The sequence below is a fragment of the Notamacropus eugenii genome, chromosome 3, assembly GCF_028372415.1.
Source record: "Notamacropus eugenii isolate mMacEug1 chromosome 3, mMacEug1.pri_v2, whole genome shotgun sequence".
NCBI classification, from domain to species: Eukaryota; Metazoa; Chordata; class Mammalia; order Diprotodontia; family Macropodidae; genus Notamacropus; species Notamacropus eugenii.
In genome coordinates, this window is record NC_092874.1 from 224107776 (window position 1) to 224125714 (window position 17939).

The 17939-nt window shown below is 40.5% G+C and overlaps 1 protein-coding gene across 3 annotated transcripts in view; it reads left to right on the forward strand.

Annotated features, from left to right (window-relative positions):
• Positions 1 to 17939, forward strand: part of SCN8A (sodium voltage-gated channel alpha subunit 8) — a 203889-nt gene that overhangs the window by 156241 nt on the left and 29709 nt on the right. For all 3 annotated transcript variants that reach the window (XM_072654715.1, XM_072654712.1, XM_072654713.1), the window contains 4 exons: positions 1980 to 2336; positions 6454 to 6921; positions 7547 to 7664; positions 8451 to 8605. In XM_072654715.1, coding sequence (XP_072510816.1) covers positions 1980 to 2336; positions 6454 to 6921; positions 7547 to 7664; positions 8451 to 8605 — 1098 coding nt within the window. The remainder of the gene's footprint in view (positions 1 to 1979; positions 2337 to 6453; positions 6922 to 7546; positions 7665 to 8450; positions 8606 to 17939) is intronic.

The following is a 17939-nucleotide window of genomic DNA, read 5'->3' on the forward strand; positions in this document are numbered from 1 at the left end:
GTGTCTCTGAAAGAATAACTGGGGGGTTTGCTTTGAAAAGTTGTCTAAAACCTAGCCAGGCAGAAATGATATCCTCGAAGAATCCTTAAAAAGCTGAGACATGCCAAGGTGGATAAAAAATTCAACTCTCTGAACTTCTTTAGACTATTTTTGTCTACTGCATTTTTCCCTAAATTGCTTTTATCCTTTGGAGAAATGCCTTAACTTTTGAAACTGGAGATGCTTAAGTCCTTTTAGATGGGGAGTCCAACAAACTAATGGAGATTAAGACATGAGTTTCCAAGATTTCATTTCTTTGACTCTTTAGTTGAGATCCAGTGTAGACCTTCCTTGTTAACATTTCTTGTTATGCCTGGGAGAGTAAAAAGAGAGGCATGGACAGAGTGGGCAAAGAGGTAGGGCTCAGACGGATATGTAAAACATAAACAGAGAAAAACCTACACCTGCTCCTCAGTTTGGATCCAAGTCGTAGCTAGCAAAAGGCAAAGATTATCCAATTTGCGAAGCCTCCTTCTAGCTAATTTCTTATATTTTTATATTATTTATATTATATTATATTTTTACCAGAATAACCACATATAGATAGCATTATGTAAAACAGATGATTATTATTTTCTGTGGCTCAGCTTTTCCTAGTTTTTACATAGAACAGTAATTCAGAACTCATCCAAATATGTTCCAGTCATTCGTTTTGAAGTGGTTATCTGCCTTCTGAAGCAGCTTGACATAAAGTATGGTGTACTAGAGGCAACAAGACTTGGGTTCAAATCCCACCGGGGACAGTTAATAGTTGTGTGACCCTGACCAAGGCTTTAACCTCTCTGAGCCTCATTTTTCTAATCTTATAAAATGGGAATTATTGAACGACCTGATAGTGAGGCTCAAATGAAATAATGTATGTTGAGCGCTTAGTAAACATCCAAGAACTAAATACACATCCATTGTTATTATTCTGAACTAACACGTACTGGTTCCCTACTCCTTAAGCTGTTGTGGATGTAGAACTACCTTACTCGTGAGTGACTCTTTTCCACTAAGTGCTTCCATTTATTATCATCACAAAGATTTTGGCTTTATTTTCATTTCAGCATTTGGTCTTTTGACAATTAGTTAAAGAGACTTTTCTTTTGCCTTTCTTTGTAAAATTAGATTTTTAAAGTGTGTCCTCACAGTTGCTTCTGTCAGAAATATAACCGTAAATGTTACCAATTTTACATGTTCAACATAATAGTGGAACTATTAATAAAGCATGGTATTAATTTTTTGTTGTTCAGAGCCTGTGATTTGATTGGTGGAGGGAACTCCTAGTGTGGAAGCTGTGTTTACCAATGCAGGTCTGTACCTGCACTACAGCTCCATAGTCTGAAAAAGGTGTTTGGGATGGGAAAAAGTTAAAGGTCTTATCCAGTACCACACAGCTAGCACTCTATACATTATATCAAGCTGCTTCACTAGGAAAATGCCAGTGAAGCAGGAAATGCATAGTATAGGTAAATTATGATATAATACTGAAAACTGGCCATTATTATTGATTTTCTCTTCTAACATTTTTTTAAGAGGATAAAAAAATCTCTTTACTATGCCAATATCTTGGCTTCCCCAAAATTGCCCATTTCCCATGACCCTCCTGTTTTCTTCTCAAACAAACTGGTTTGTGTTTAGATGTAAATGAGGCAAGCTGTCCTAGCAGTGGAACCCAGTCCTCAGAGCAGGACTCCTTGGTTCTGTATCTCCCATAGACTCATTGTGAAAGGAAATCCCATCATTTCCCTGCTCTGTGCCTCAGTTTTCCCTTTTGTGCATTGGCAGGGATGACCCACATTTTCTTGCCAATATGCTCTATATAAAATTCTCAGAGCTTCCCAGGGGCACTCAATAAGTAACCTTTATTCTTTTTTGGCCTTATTCTGTTTTCTTAACTGTGGTTGGTAAGAAAGAAATTGAATATAATTTTTGGTGGGTTTTTTTTTCTGTCTTAGCTCCGAGTCTTCAAACTGGCCAAATCTTGGCCCACTTTGAATATGCTGATCAAGATCATTGGGAACTCGGTGGGTGCTCTAGGCAACCTGACCCTGGTGCTGGCCATCATTGTCTTCATCTTTGCTGTGGTGGGGATGCAGTTGTTTGGGAAGAGCTACAAGGAATGTGTCTGCAAAATCAACCAGGACTGTGTGCTCCCTCGCTGGCACATGCATGACTTTTTTCATTCCTTTCTCATCGTCTTCCGAGTGTTGTGCGGGGAATGGATCGAAACCATGTGGGATTGCATGGAAGTGGCAGGCCAGGCCATGTGCCTCATCGTTTTCATGATGGTTATGGTCATTGGCAACTTGGTGGTTAGTATCAGTTTATCGATTTCTTTTCTCTGACTTGGATGTCACTCCCTACCTATGCTCCCCAAACCCCCTATGCTGAGCTTTCCTGCCGCCTATCAAAATGGTGGCCATTCCACATGCATGGGGAACCTAACATAGAGCAAATAAAGCCTTTCAGCTAAGCCATCATGGTATTTCTTGCGGTTTCCCCAAATGGAAAAAGGGCTGCCCCTTTAGATAATGAGTGTCCCATCACTGGAGAGGTTCAAGCCAGGAGCTGGATGGAGCACATTAAGGATGTTGCAGAAGGGGTTTGTGTATCAGAAAGGGCTTGACAAGAGGACCTTCTAATCCATTAATGGTTCTAAGGTCCTATTGTTCTAGTTCCATTATTTACCTGCTCTGTCCTCACCTCTGGGGATGTGCTCTTCTCCTGTCTGGACTCTTCTGCAACCTCTTGGTCAATTCTCCTTGAGCCACTTCCTGTACACATAGTTGCTGGAATAATCTTTCTCAGGTTTCTTTATAGGAATTGTATTCCCTTAAGAATTTAGAGTGGCTCCTTATCATGTAGTCCATATGTGTAATAGAAGAGTGCTGGCCTTGGTGCCATGAGACATGGGTTCAAATCCCATCTTAGATACTATGTGACTAGTCAGTGCAGCATAGTGGATGGAGCACTGGTCTGGAGTCAGGAGGGCCTGTGTCTGGACCCCACCTAGGCCAATTCACTTTACTTCTGTCTGCTTCAATTTCCTCATCCTGTAAAATGGGGATAATAATAGTACCAACCTCCCAGGGTTGTTGTGAAGATCAGAGGAGATAGTATTTTTATTTTATTTTATTTATTTTCAGTGTTCTGAAATCACTACCATATAACTTAGATTTTTTTTTACCTCCCTCCCCCTCCTTCCCTCCCCAAGACGTCATACAATTTTATATACATTCTACACATACATTCCTATTAAATACACTTTCACCATAGTCATGTTGCATAGAAGAATTAAAATGAATGGGAGAAATCATAAAACAAACCAAAATGTAATACAAAAGAAAATGATCTGCTACATTCTGCAGTTGAGAGGAGATAATATTTTTAAAGCATTTTATAAATGATAAGTGCTGTATAAATGCTAGCTTTTTTTTTTTTACTTAACTTCTCATAGCCTCAGGTACTTCATCTGTAAAATGGGGTTAATGGAGTTGTTGTATAGAAAGCACTTTGAAAATCTTACATCATTACATAAACATATATATAAATATATTATATGTAGTTTATATAAATATATATATGGTTTATGCATATATACATAAATATATAAAATATATGTGTGTATATATATATTTTAAGGTTTTTATTACTGCCACTAAAATCCTGCTCTATTGCCCTATCATGGCATGGAGCCGCGCCTGGGTTCTCTGAGGCTGAAACATGAAATGTACAGTTTGACCAGTGCTATGAAGATTAGGAAAGACCTTTGAACTGACCTTGGCAGGTAAAGGAGCTGTTCCAAGAGGGAGGGTTGAGAAGAAAGTTCATCCCAGCCAGGGGAGACAACCCAGATAAAGGAGTGTCTTAGGTGAGGGAAAGCAAGAGGGTCCATTTTGACTGGATTGTGGTTTGGGTGTATAAAGGGTAAATGATGTCTGCAAGACCTGGAGCCAGGCTGCAAAAGACTTCTGCTGCCAAACAGATGTTTGTATTTGACCCTGGATGTTACATTGAACCACTAGAGTTTATTGGACTGGAGAATAATATGGGCAGACCAGTGCTTTAAGATGAATTGGAGAGGGGAGACACTGGAGGTGGGGAGACCAAGGAGGAGCCTATTGCAATAGTGCAGCGGAGGGATAATGGGTGAACCTGAATTAGGGTAATGACCCTCTGAGAGGAAAAGAGACAATCAAGAAATGTAGTCACTTTGATAATATAACTCAAAACTCACCTTTAAGAAGCCTTTTTGAAGGCTCAACTTAGCTCCTTTACTACAACTCTGTAGTGTTTTTGGGCACCGAGACTGTGCCCTAAAGCAATCACTGATGAATCATCACTTCTCAAACAGCTGATGGTTTAACCTTTTGAGTACCAAAACCTGATTTTAATGATTTTTAATCAAATTCTTCCAAAATATATTATATACTCCTTTGCTTTCTCAACTAGACTATACCAAAGATGACTTAACCCTTTCTTTGTGACTCAGGACTATAGCCATGACTATTGTACTCTTAGCCTTAGGGATCCCAAATATCTGTCCTTTTTGAGGATTTTATGTCAACTTCTTAAAGTTTTATGTCTCTTTCCCTGCTATCAGCATTCATTCATTACTGCTGTCGATGTGCCTCCTTATAAAATCCCCTGCTGTCTGCTGGGGATTTGAAAACCAGCTCACCAAACTTTTTAGAGTGAAAGTGAGGGCAAGTGGAGCTGTCCATGAATGGAGTTCAGGAAGTTTAGTGTGTAGATTCTGTGACATCTATTGTGATTGCTCAGTAGCCTGTGTTGATTACTTTCTTGTTCTCCATTTAAACCTCTTAAATTGGTGAAATTGCTAGAAGACTGGCTTCTAGAGAGCTGGAATATCATTTCAGTGTTTTAAAACATTTGTGACTTCGTGTGTGTGTGTGTGTGTGTGTGTGTGTGTATGTGTGTTCCCTCCATTGAATCACATCAAAATTCCTCCACAACTAAGGTGGATAGTAGTTAGAATTTTTGGACTGGTCGTCAGTTCCTCAGACCCCTATCTAAAAAATTTTCAGTTTGTAGGAGGCTATGGCATCTTTGTATTATGTGCCAGGTCATCACCTTCGAGATCAATCAAGGAGCATTTCATTAAGCACTCACTATGTAACAAGCCATATGCTAAGCAATCACTGATGATAGAAAGGCAAAAATGAAAAGTCCCTACCCTCAAGAAGCCTCTCTTCTGGCCAGGGGAGATAATATGTATATGTATAAATAGATACACAGTAGAGACAGGGTGATTGTGGGAACAAGTCACTAGCAGCCAAGGGGGTAAGGAAAGGTCACATGGAGAAGGTGGCACTTGTTCTGAGTCCTGAAGGAATAGGGATTTTGAGAGAACTAACCCGTGGGGGGGGAATGGGGTGGAGTGGGACTGGGAGGGAGGCCAGGCAAAGGCACAGAAGCAGGAAATGGGATACTGGCTTTAAGGCACAGTAAGAAGACTGATTTGACTAATCTGCTGTGTGCATGGAGGGAAGTCATGTACAAAAGGCTGGAAAAGTAGGCTGGGGTAGGTTGTGAAGCGTTTTAGGTGCCAAGCAAAAGGTTTTATATTTGATCCTGGAGGTAAAAAGGTTTCAAGAGCATGGAGAGGATAATTAAAGGTATGGGAGCTGATGAGATCATCAAGGAAGAATATATATAGAGAGAGAGAGAGAGGGAGGAGGAGCCAAGACAGAGTCTTGGGAAACACCCACAGTTAGGAGATGTATTGTGAGTGATGATGTAGGGAGGGAGACTGAGAAGGAATAATCAGACAAGTGAAAAGAGAGCATGGAAAGCAGAGAGTATCCAGCAGGAAAGGAGTAGGCAACAGTCAGGTCGTGCAAGAGGTCAACAGGCAATGAGAAAAGGCCATCAGATTTGGCAGTGGAGGGATCCTTGGTGACTTCTGAAAGAGTGAAATGATCATGCAGGAAACCATATTGCAGAAGGTGAGGGGAGAGGAAGTGGGAGGCAAAGAGCAAAGACAGCTTTTTCAAGGGTTTTGGCTGAGAAAGTGAGGGGATCCATAAACTCTCTCTCTCTCTCTCTCTCTCTCTCTCTCTCTCTCTCTCTCTCTCTCTCTCTCTCTCTCTCTCTCTCACACACACACACACACACACACACACACACACACACACACATACACATACATGCAATGAGAGCTAGTAGGAGTGGTTTTTAATGAAACAGACATTGTGTCTACTTAAGACACTGTAAAGAGAACATATAGTTGTCTTTGTCTCTGACACGTGTTCGTGTGCTCCCCATAGTTGGTTTTAATAAAATCATTAGCTTGACTTAATCCTAGGATTTCCCCAAGTCTGGACCAATTGAGCAAGTTTGATTGGAAGGACAGACCTTGACCTGCTCCACATCATTGGGCCTCTCTTCTTCCCCCACTCACTGCAGGTGCTGAATCTGTTTCTAGCCTTGCTTCTAAGCTCCTTCAGTGCTGACAACCTGGCTGCCACAGATGATGATGGAGAAATGAACAACCTGCAGATCTCTGTCATCCGCATTAAGAAGGGGGTAGCCTGGATTAAATTGAAAGTACATGCCTTTGTTCAGACCCACTTTAAACGTGAGGCTGATGAGGTGAAGCCACTGGATGAGCTGTATGACAAAAAAGCCAATTGCATTGCCAACCACACTGGAGCTGACATCCACCGTAATGGCGATTACCAGAAGAATGGGAATGGCACCACCAGTGGTATTGGGAGCAGTGTGGAGAAGTATATCATTGATGAGGACCACATGTCCTTCATCAACAACCCCAACCTAACCGTGCGGGTCCCCATTGCTGTGGGCGAGTCTGACTTTGAAAATCTCAATACTGAGGATGTCAGCAGCGAGTCAGATCCTGAGGGCAGCAAAGATGTAAGAACCAGAGGGTTGTTCCGTCATGAAAACCATGGGCTCAAGGCAAAGGGGCCTGATTTCTCCCTCCTTTATGAGCTGCTTTACCTCTGGACTAGTTCTAGAGGATTTTGGCAAGTTTAAAAATCTAATTCATTTGGGGATTTGTAAGATCTTCCTTAGGAAGGACCTGTATTTATCTACCCCAGTCTTGTCTGGGTCTTCCAGGAGGTCGGAGATGACTTGAGGTCATACTGAGAGGCTAAACTAAATGACCTACAAAGCTCATTTTAAGTCTAGGATTATACAATTCGAGAATTGGGCAGGCTTTCCAAAGTCTACATCTTTCTAGATATGAACCCCAGGGACTAACCTGGAAGCAAATTAGATGTAGAGAGGGGCATCATCTTTTGTCTGCTTTGTTGATTTGAATGTTATTATTCCATCCCAGCAGAGAGAAGATTAGTATATTCCTAGGTCATCACAGTAATCGTGTGACTGTCATGAGTTACCAGTAATGGGTTTGGGGAATAGGAATGCATATGAGAATTATACATGATATATGGTCCATGCAGTATGCCAAGTGGAGTTGTCAGTGTGGAGTGAGGGAGCTTTTATCTGAGCTTCCTTTTTGTTATGAAATTAGAAACTGGACGATACCAGTTCCTCTGAGGGGAGCACCATCGATATCAAACCAGAAGTGGAGGAAGTACCTGTGGAACAACCTGAGGAATACTTGGATCCAGATGCCTGCTTCACAGAGGGTGAGCAATGGTCCAGATAGGGCTTTATTTGGAGGATGGAATAGAAGGAGTCCCCTGATTAACTGCTATCAATGGTCATGGCTGGGTAAGAGTTGGAGAGAGGCTTAGTGCCTCCTTCCTAAACTGTCTATGAATAATGTAGAGATTGGAATAGTCTATATTCAGAAGGTATGATCTGCAATAGGACGAAAGTACAGGCCTTAGATGGAAGCCAAGACTGTTTCTCCTAAGGAATTCTTCTCAGCTTTTCCTCTCTTCATTCATCACCAGCACAAAAGAGTGTGAGGGAAGGTCTCAGTCTGTGGAGGCTGTTCCTATTTGATGGTAGCTTCTTTCTTGTCATTCTAGTTGCTTCTTCCCAACTGTGAAAAGGTCTGTTCTGACATGCAGTAAAGAAGCCACAGAGATGGGAAATGAATGGTTGTGTGAGGAACAGCAATGAGGCCAGTCTGGCTGTACTGTAGAGTATGTGAAACCTGAAAAAGGAGCCCCATTGGGAAGGGCTTTAAATAGCAAAGAGCAGATCCTTTGTGTATATTTGGTCCTAGAGGTAATAGGGAGCCACTGGAATTTGTTGAGCAGAGGAGAGATGTAGTGAGTTCAAACCTGTGCTTTAGGAGTCATTTTGGCAGCTATGTAGAATGAGGCACACTCGTCTGAGTCAAACATTCTGATTCTGCCATTATGTTCTTGGTGGTGTGCTGAGACATGGCCTATTTGGGATGTAGGAAGGTACACCTGGATCAGGCACATCTTTTCCTCTGACATTTCTCTCTATGGTGTCAGGTTGTGTCCAGCGGTTCAAGTGCTGCCAGGTCAACATTGAGGATGGACTGGGTAAGTCCTGGTGGATCCTACGGAAAACCTGTTTCCTCATCGTGGAACACAACTGGTTTGAGACCTTCATCATCTTCATGATTCTGCTAAGCAGTGGTGCTCTGGTAAGTTGGAGGGGACTCTGATGGGAGGTGGGTAGCCATAAAAAGTCAAGAGAGGGCTTTATGCAGTAGAGTGTCATAATTACAATAGTGAGCAGAAAAGATAACTTGAATAGCGATTTGCATGAATGGGATCCATAGGGGCAAGGCTGCTATGTCTTTCTCCTAACCTAAGTTATTTATTTAGGCACCAGTTAAGTATCTTCTGAGCAATAACATTGTATTGGTATAAAGTTTCTTTTTTTTTAGTCTCTCTTTTTTTAAAAATTAATTTAACTTTTAACATTCATTTTCACAAAATTTTGTGTTCCAAATTTTCTCCCCATTTGTCCCTTCCCCCCACCCCAAAACACCGAGCATTCTAATAGCCCCTATCACCAATCTGCCCTCTGTTCTATCATCCCTCCCTTCCCTTGTCCCCATCTTCTTTTTAGTCCTGTAGGGCCAGATAACTTTCTATACCCCTTTACCTGTATTTCTTATTTCCTAGTAGCAAGAACAGTACTTGACAGTTGTTCCTAAAACTTTGAGTTCCAACTTCTCTTCATCCCTCCCTCCCCACCCATTCCCTTTGGAAGACGAGCAATTCAATATAGGCCATATCTGTGTAGTTTTGCAAATGGCTTCCATAATAGTCATGTTGTGTAAGACTAACTATATTTCCCTCCATCCTATCCTGCCCCCCATTGCTTCTATTCTCTCTTTTGATCCTGTCCCTCCCCAAGAGTGTTGACTTCCAATTGCTCCATCCTCCCATTGCCCTCCCTTCCATCCTCCCCCCCACCCTGCTTATCCCCTTCTCCCCCACTTTCCTGTATTGTAAGATAGGTTTTCATACCAAAATGAGTGTGCAAGTTATTCCTTCCTTTAGTGGAATGTGATGAGAGAAAACTTCATGTTTTTCTCTCACCTCCCTTCTTTTTCCCTCCACTAAAAAGTCTTTTGCTTGCCTCTTTTATGAGAGATAATTTGCCCCATTCCATTTCTCCCTTTCTCGATATTTCTCTCTCCCTGCTTAATTTCATTTTTTTAAAGATATGATCCCATCCTATTCAGTTCACTCTGTGCTCTGTGTGTGTGTGTGTGTGTGTGTGTGTGTGTGTGTGTGTATGTAATCCCACCCACTACCCAGATACTGAAAAGATTCAGGAGTTACAAATATTTTCTTTCCCTGTAGGAGGGTAAACAGTTCAACTTTAGTAAGTCCCTTATGACTTCTCTTTGCTGTTTATCTTTTCATGCTTCTCTTCATTCTTGTGTTTGAAAGTCAAATTTTCTTTTCAGCTCTGGTCTTTTCATCAAGAATGCTTGAAAGTCCCCAATTTCATTGAAAGACCATTTATTCCCCTGAAGTATTATACTCAGTTTTGCTGGGTAAGTGATTCTTGGTTTTAGTCCTAGTTCCTTTGACGTCTGGAATATGATATACCACGCCCTTCGATCCCTTAATGTAGAAGCTGCTAGACCTTGTGTTATCCTGATTGTATTTCCACAATACTTGAATTGTTTCTTTCTAGCTTGCTTGCAATATTTTCTCCTTGACCAGGGAATTCTGGAATTTGGCCACAATGTTCCTAGGAGTTTCTCTTTTTGGATCTCTTTCAGGCTGTGATTGGTGGATTCCTTGAATACTTATTTTGTCCTCTGGTTCTAGAATCTCAGGCCAGTATTCCTTGATAATTTCATGAAAGATGATGTCTAGGCTCTTTTTTTGATCATGGCTTTCAGGTAGTCCCATCATTTTTAAATTGTCTCTCCTGGATCTATTTTCCAGGTCAGTTGTTTTTCCAATGAGATATTTCACATTATCTTCCATTTTTTCATTCTTTTGGTTTTATTTTGTGATTTGTTGGTTTCTCATAAAGTCATTAGCCTCCATCTGTTCCATTCTAATTTTGAAAGAACTATTTTCTTCAGTGAGCTTTTGAACCTCCTTTTCCATTTGGTTAATTGTGCTTTTAAAAGCATTCTTCTCCTCATTGGCTTTTTGAACCTCTTTTGCCAATTGAGTTAGCCTATTTTTCAAGGTGTTGTTTTCTTCAGCATTTTTTTGGGTCTCCTTTAGCAAGGTGTTGACCTGCTTTTCATGCTTTTCTTTTATCTCTCTCATTTCTCTTCCCAGTTTTTCCTCCACCTCTCTAACTTGATTTTCAAAATCCTTTTTGAGCTCTTCCATGGCCTGAGCCCATGGTATATTTATTTTGGATGTGTGGGATACAGAAGCCTTGACTTCTGTGTCTTTCCCTGATGGTAAGCATTGTTCTTCCTCATCAGAAAGGAAGGAAGGAATTATCTGTTCACCAAGAAAGTAACCTTCTATAGTCTAATTTTTTTTTTCCCTTTTCTGGGCATTTTCCCAGCCAGTGACTTGACTTCTGAGTTTTCTTTCCACCCCCACCATGCCTCCAGATCCGCCCAGCCAGCACTTGGGGTCTGAGATTCAAATGCTGCTTCCCAGCCTCAGGGCTTTGGGCGGGGGTGGGGCTGCTATTCAGTGTGAGATTAAGTTCAGGTGCTCAGGTTAGGGCAGGGCCGGCACATGGGACTCAGTTCCCTCAGGGGGTTTATGTGGAGACCTTCAACAATGGATCCAGGCTCCTGCCGACCCTTGTCACCTGTGGGTGGAGGGACCTGCACCACTGCTGGAGATTCTGTCCCTCAAGCCCGCTCGGATCTGCTCCTCTCGGTGCTGAGCTGCCAAGGCAGGGCTGGGCTCTGCTCTGGGTCCAGGGCACGATGGACCTTTCGCACCAGGTTTTCAGGTCTCTCTGGAACAGAAATCTCGTCTGCTCCGTTGTTCTGTGGCTTCTGCTGCTCCAGAATTTGTTGGGAGTTCTTCTTTACAGATATTTTATGGGCTGTGGGTTCAGAGCTAGCATATGTGTGTCTTTCTACTCCGCCATCTTGGCTCCTCCCCCTGGTATAAAGTTTCAAAAGATTTATGCCCTCATCAGTTTGAGTACTCCCTCCTGGAGTGCAAATTGGACCTCACCCATATTTTCTCATTCTGTCCAACTCTTGCCCATGTTCTCACCTAAATTCTCCATAGATGATTCACCCAGGATGCTAAAGGTACTCCTAGGTTTTTTAATATCACATGGATACAAGGGCAGTGTTTGGGTATTGCAGCGTTTATCCCTCAGGTTCACAGAATGTTCACAGGAAGAGGGACCTCAGCAGCCATCCCATACAACCCAATCTCCCCCCAGAATTCCCACTGCAAAACACCTGGCAAGTCATCATTATCAGGAAGCATCTTCTTCCATTAAGCCTGAATTTGCCTCTTTACAATTTCATCCCATTGTTCCTAATTCTGCCCTCTGGCATGGAACAGAAGGAATCTGATTCTTCCTACAATAGCAACAACCGCAATAATAGTTAGATTTAAATAGCATTTTAAAGTTTGCAAAATGCTTACAAATATCTCATTTGGTCCTCACAATTACCTTGTGAGCTAAGTGTTATTATTATCCCCATTTTCTAGGTGAAGTGGAGAGACATTAAGTGATTTCCACAGGATTATGTAACTAATAACTGTGCAAGGCAGGATTCAAATGTGGGTCTTTCTGTCTCCATCCCATACTCTATCTGTTGCACCACCTACTTGCCTCTTCTATTCTGAAGCCTTTTAGGTATTTGAAGGCAGCCATCATGCCCCATGGAGCCTCTTCCTGGACACACTACACATTCCCAGGGTTATACCCAGGGGATACCCAGATGACATCAGCTCTTGGCTCTTCATCATTCTGGTTGCCTTCCTGTGGACTCTTTACAATTGGTCCTTTTCTAAAATGTGGTATACTCTGATTTGAGCACAATCCTCCAGAAATGGTCTGATTGAAGTAGAGTACACCAGGGATCTTACTCTGTGACTGGTCCCTTCCTTTCCAAAATATACATCTCATACATAATCTGTTAGACCACTTCTTTTACGTCATCATTGGCAAGATACTCCAGCAAGCTTACACTTACCACATCTGCAATTTTGATTCTTTAGTTATTGTGATTTTTTCATGGAAAACCACATACTGGTGTTGAAAAGATGCATTTTTATTTCATGTAGAATCTTGGGGTCATTGACATTTCCCAAAAGAAATTCAGCTGTCTGTCTAATTCCTATTCAATTCTGGGCTTAGTTCATTGGCCATCTCTAGTGTCTGTCCAAGACAAAGGTATTGATGAACCAGTTCAATGATTTCTCCATTACCCATGTTGTAGTCTAGACAATGGGCATTCTTTACTCACTTGCTTTTTCTCTATATGGATTGTTAGGTTTTGAGTGGTTATGAACCTCATTTAGGGAGCTTTATAATCTTCCTAAGCTTGAGATAGTTAGCACAATGTCATCCCCAAATTGGAGCATATTTGATTTGGACTGCACACCAAATCTTCACAACAGTGTCAAACACCTTGGACAAACACTTCTTCCTTCTTTGAGGCCTTATTTTATCCTGCTTATCAGAGAGTCGATCTCCAGTTACCTTTGTTTTGTGTCTAGCAAGGAATCTTGTATGATCTTAACCACATGCATGACAGATGCCTTGGGGTTGGAGAACCTTTTGGGGAGTCATTTGAATTAAATGCTTTTTTAAGAATCAGCAAACAGCAAGCAGGATGGGATCTTGTGTCCTCTCACCTTTTAGTCAAGTATGTGACTTGTAAGAGCCTGCCTATTTTTCTTTTTTTTAATGATTATTTTATTTGTTTTCAGTGTTCTACAATCACGTCCATATGTCTTAGATTTTTCCCTTCCTCCCTCCCACTCCCTCCCTGAGATGGCATACATTTTTATATAGATTCTACACATACATTCCTATTAAATACGTTTTCTCCTTAGTCATGTTGCATAAAAGAATTAAACGAATGGGAGAAATCATAAAACAAACCAAAACATAATACAAAAGAAAATGATCTGCTTCATTCTGCAATCCAGTTCCATAGTTATTTCCCTGGATGTAGAAGGCATTTTGCCTTAAGAGACCACTGGAAATTATTTAAGTCCTCCTGCCTATTTTTTTCAAAGATGCCCTAAAGCATCATAAATGCCCTAAATCTCATAAAAATTTTATAGAAATGAGAGCAGAAGTATTTGAATCAGTCATTTTTGATGTCCTCTTGGCAGTATTAGTACCAATTCTGATTTTTTTCCCAGTTGCTCTGTATTGTCTGCTCTTTCAGATAACTTGAGAATCCGTTCCTCCACACCTTTACAACTGTGTTGCTTCCAAAATGAATTTCTTTTCTGTGTACCTGATCCAGTCTAGCCGTTCTGCCTGGGCTTCTCATCTCTATTGCCATTTATGGTCCTTCATTTAACAAGTGAGGAGATGAGATATTAGAGTCCACATATAGTTGTTCCATTGTCATTGAAGAAGAAAATATGTGTGTGTGTGTATGTGTGTGGGTGTGTGTATTCTTCCCTACCACTCTCCCCAAACATCCCCAGACCATTTAACAAATATGCATCATTAAGCAAAACAAATTCCTGCACTGGCCATGTCCAAAAGATGGAAGGTTCATTCTGTACATTGAGTCCATCACCTCTCTCTTAGGAGGTGGAGAGCATGCTTCATTGTTAGTCCTTTAGAATCATAGTTGGTCATTATGTTCTTCATAGTAAAGTGTTTTAACATTTCCAGTTTTATTGACCTGTATATTGCACCTAGCTTTCTGCAAATTTACTCAACCCCTTCTCATTGTTTTATGAAGTCATACAGCTCAGTAATTCCCACTGTCTTCTTCCCTAAAGTCTTATAAATGAATATACAGTGTCCCAAAAACCTTAGTGGAGTTTTAAACTTAAAACTTCTAAAGCAGAATTGCTCAGGGCTGCTATGTTCCTACAGTTGTCATGGAGATCACCTGTTTAATGACTGAGGTGATATCCGTGTTCTTTCGGTCTCATCCTTGTGACAATTGGGTTTTTTGCTGGATTTTTTTTAAAACTAGGCCTATGCTTTTATCAGTGTAGGGAACTCCCAGGGAAAAACTCCTTCTACCAAAGTATAGTCATATTTTTGGTGACCAGGGCATTAAAAGAATAAGTAATTTGCCTAGAATCACACAGCCAGCCTATTAGAGGCTGGTCTTGACTTCAGGTCTTCCTAACTGTGAGGTCAGGTGTCTACAATGCTGTCTCAAGCAGCTGATGTTTATCAGTCAGATTTCCTTAGGAAAGATGAGTAATCAGTTGTTGGTATCTTTTCCTCTTTCCATTTCCCAGTTCTTAGTGTTACTACTGTGTCTGAATGGGGCAGATTGGAGCTATTCTAATTTGCACCCTCTCCTCATCTTTGTCCTTTTATTCTGATTTGGAATTTTGGAAATTTTTCTGATTTGTTTTGATTTTTGTGGTAGCAAATTGATGTTCTGACAATACACAGGCTACTGATTCAGAAATACTTCCCACATCAAAAACTATTGATTTCTTCTATGCTAAGATGAATTGTTTTCATTTTTCATGATGTTCAGTGCTTGCCATGCCTAACACCTAATTTTCTTCTTGAAGAAAGTCTTCATGATATATGGGTATGATGCTTCTGTTTAGTTTATAAACCCTTGACCCCTTTTATTTCTTAATACTTGAACTGTATTTTCCATTTTTTAAATATACTCTCCTTTTGCCCATATAAAGCACTGAAATCACTAAGTACTAAGGTATACATTGACTTTGTTTGGAATGCCTCATCAAACTGTTTATAGAATTTCTTGACTTTTTCATTCTTTGGAACAGATATGGGTCTATAAACTACCATGATTTTCATAATTCTATCTTTATTTATTCTCATAATGAGCACCACAAGGTATAATGATCAGGTGACCCATGAAATAATGTTTATGTTTCCTTTGGACATATAATGAAATGTACTCCAACAGTTCCTTTATTTGCTTTTCCCAGGGAGACCTGTGAAGCATTCAGCTGCAAATTCCTTCTGCTTTTCATTTCTAGCAAAGATGTCAATATTGGCAGTTGCTCCACTCATGTGGAATATGTTATAGCATAGTAATTCCCTGATTGTTGGGCAAGATTCTCATAATTGTAACATCAAAGGTTAAATCGATCTGTAGCAACATCTAAAGATCAAGTTCTTTAAACATCTAAAGATGCTTAGTTCTCTTTGCTCCCATTCCTACCGCTCCACCTTCTCACTGTGAAGCTTCAGGAAGCTGAACAAATCTAAAGGAAAATTTTTCATTTTTTTCCCAGGTTGCCATGGCCAAAGAATTAATCACTTGGTGGCCCACGTACTAGAGATGAGCCCCCAGTATACTTAGCTAGTGACACAGCCTTTAATTAGTATTATACTTTTAGGTATCTTAAAGGCTGTAGAAGAAAGAAATAACATGGTCGCTACACTTGAGAAAACCAGGCTGGTTGAGGAGATGAGACATTCATACTTTAAAAAAAGGAAATAATTAGAAAAGAATCTATAGTTGAATGCATTATGCAATAAATGTTGATTAAGGAAGTGATTCCTGTTCTCCCCCTCCCGCTCCTTCCTTCCTACCTTCAGACAATGAAAATGACAAAATCAATACTAAGTGTCTTTATTATTTGCCTGATAATATTCTGATTTGCCTTGGCTGAGTGAACAAAGGACATTTTATGAGTGAATAACCACAAGTGTACCTGAATCTATATGTAAGAAAGCTTTATACAGAATTGGACATGAGGTTCAGAATCTGGGACAGAGAAGAATGGGTATTTGGCTGTGGAAGACGATAAGGAATTCCATGATGTGGTGATGCATGCCAGTGTCTTGAGTGACTTAAGAAGAATTTCTTGAAAATAATGAAAATTAAGGGGAAATTTGTAGTGCCTCATTGAATGATGAGAGGGTCCTGTATATAGACCATCCCAGGAGCCATGGCACCAGTGGTCTGTCTCCACCTTCAAATGATTGGGCATTTGCTACTTGTACATTTGTACTTAGACTATAGGTCTTACTTTGAAGGAAGAGAAAGTCACAGATGTTCTCCATGTAATCCTTCCTGCTGGGATTCAGCAATCCCAAATGAACATCTAAGAGTATTAAAAGAACTAGCGTAGACTGAGTCATCTTTGAAAGATAATGAAGAATGGGAGTGGTATAGCTTGACTAAAGAAAGGCAAACATTTTCCATTTCTCGGGAAGGGAAGAGGATAGATTATTCAAATGCAGATCTCTGAACGTGACTTCAGTTCTTTGCAAAATTCTAGAACATGATATTAAAGAGATGGTTAGTGAATCTCTAGAAAAGGAAGCAATAAACACAAAGGGCTTGATAAGCAATCAAGGACAAATCATGCCAGAAAAATCCTATTTCCTTTTTTGGCAGCGTTACTAGATTTGTCAATTAGAGGAATGATATAAATATAATTTACATAAATTATATTTTAGCAAAATATTTGAGAGTCTCTCATGCTATTCTTGTGAAAAGGTTGGAGATGAAGTACAATTAAATGGTTTTGGAACTGGTCAGAAGGCTAGACCCAAAGAGTAACAAATAATTAATAATTCAATGACAAATTGGAAGGAAATCCCCAGTGGAATACCCTAGCGATCTGTGCTTGACCTTGTGCTGTTTAACATTTTTACCAGTGACCTAGATAATAGCATAGATAGTGTGCTTATCAAATTTGCAGGTGATACAGAACTGGGGGAGCGGGGGAGGGAGATAGCTAACACACTAAGTGATAGGATTAAAAAGGATCTAGCCAGGCTAGAACATTGGACCAAACTTAATAGAATGAAATTCAGTAATAATAAATGAAAAATCTGGCATTTAGGTTAAAAAAATCAACTTCCCAAGCGCAAGGTGTGTTGGCATGGGGAGAGACCTGAGGTAAGGACACAATTAGCAGGCTCCTACAGTTGTCTAGGCAAGAGGTGATATCGGTTGGTGGTTCCGTGAGTGAAGATAAGGGACAGATGCAAGAATTGTAGAGGTAGGACAAGGAGGAGGTTGGAAAATTAATAACAAGAAGCTGATGGTGCCATTGAGGTTATTCACTTGCGAGGTTGGAAAATTAATAACAAGAAGCTGATGGTGCCATTGAGGTTGTTCACTTGCGTGATTAATAAGAAATGGGGAAATTCAGGAGAGGAATATGTTTGAGGGGAAAGATGAGTTCTGTTTTGGACACATTCAGATGCCTGTGGAGCATCCAGTTGGAAATGTTACATAGGAAATTGGTGAAACAGGATCAGATCTTGGGAACAAGAGTCGGGCTGAATATATAGGTGTAGGAATCACAGGCATAAAGCTGTTAATTAAACACCCTGGGAAATGATGACCTCACCAAGAATGTTGTAGAGAAAAAAGAAAAGAGGATCCAGGGCAGAGCCTTTGAGGA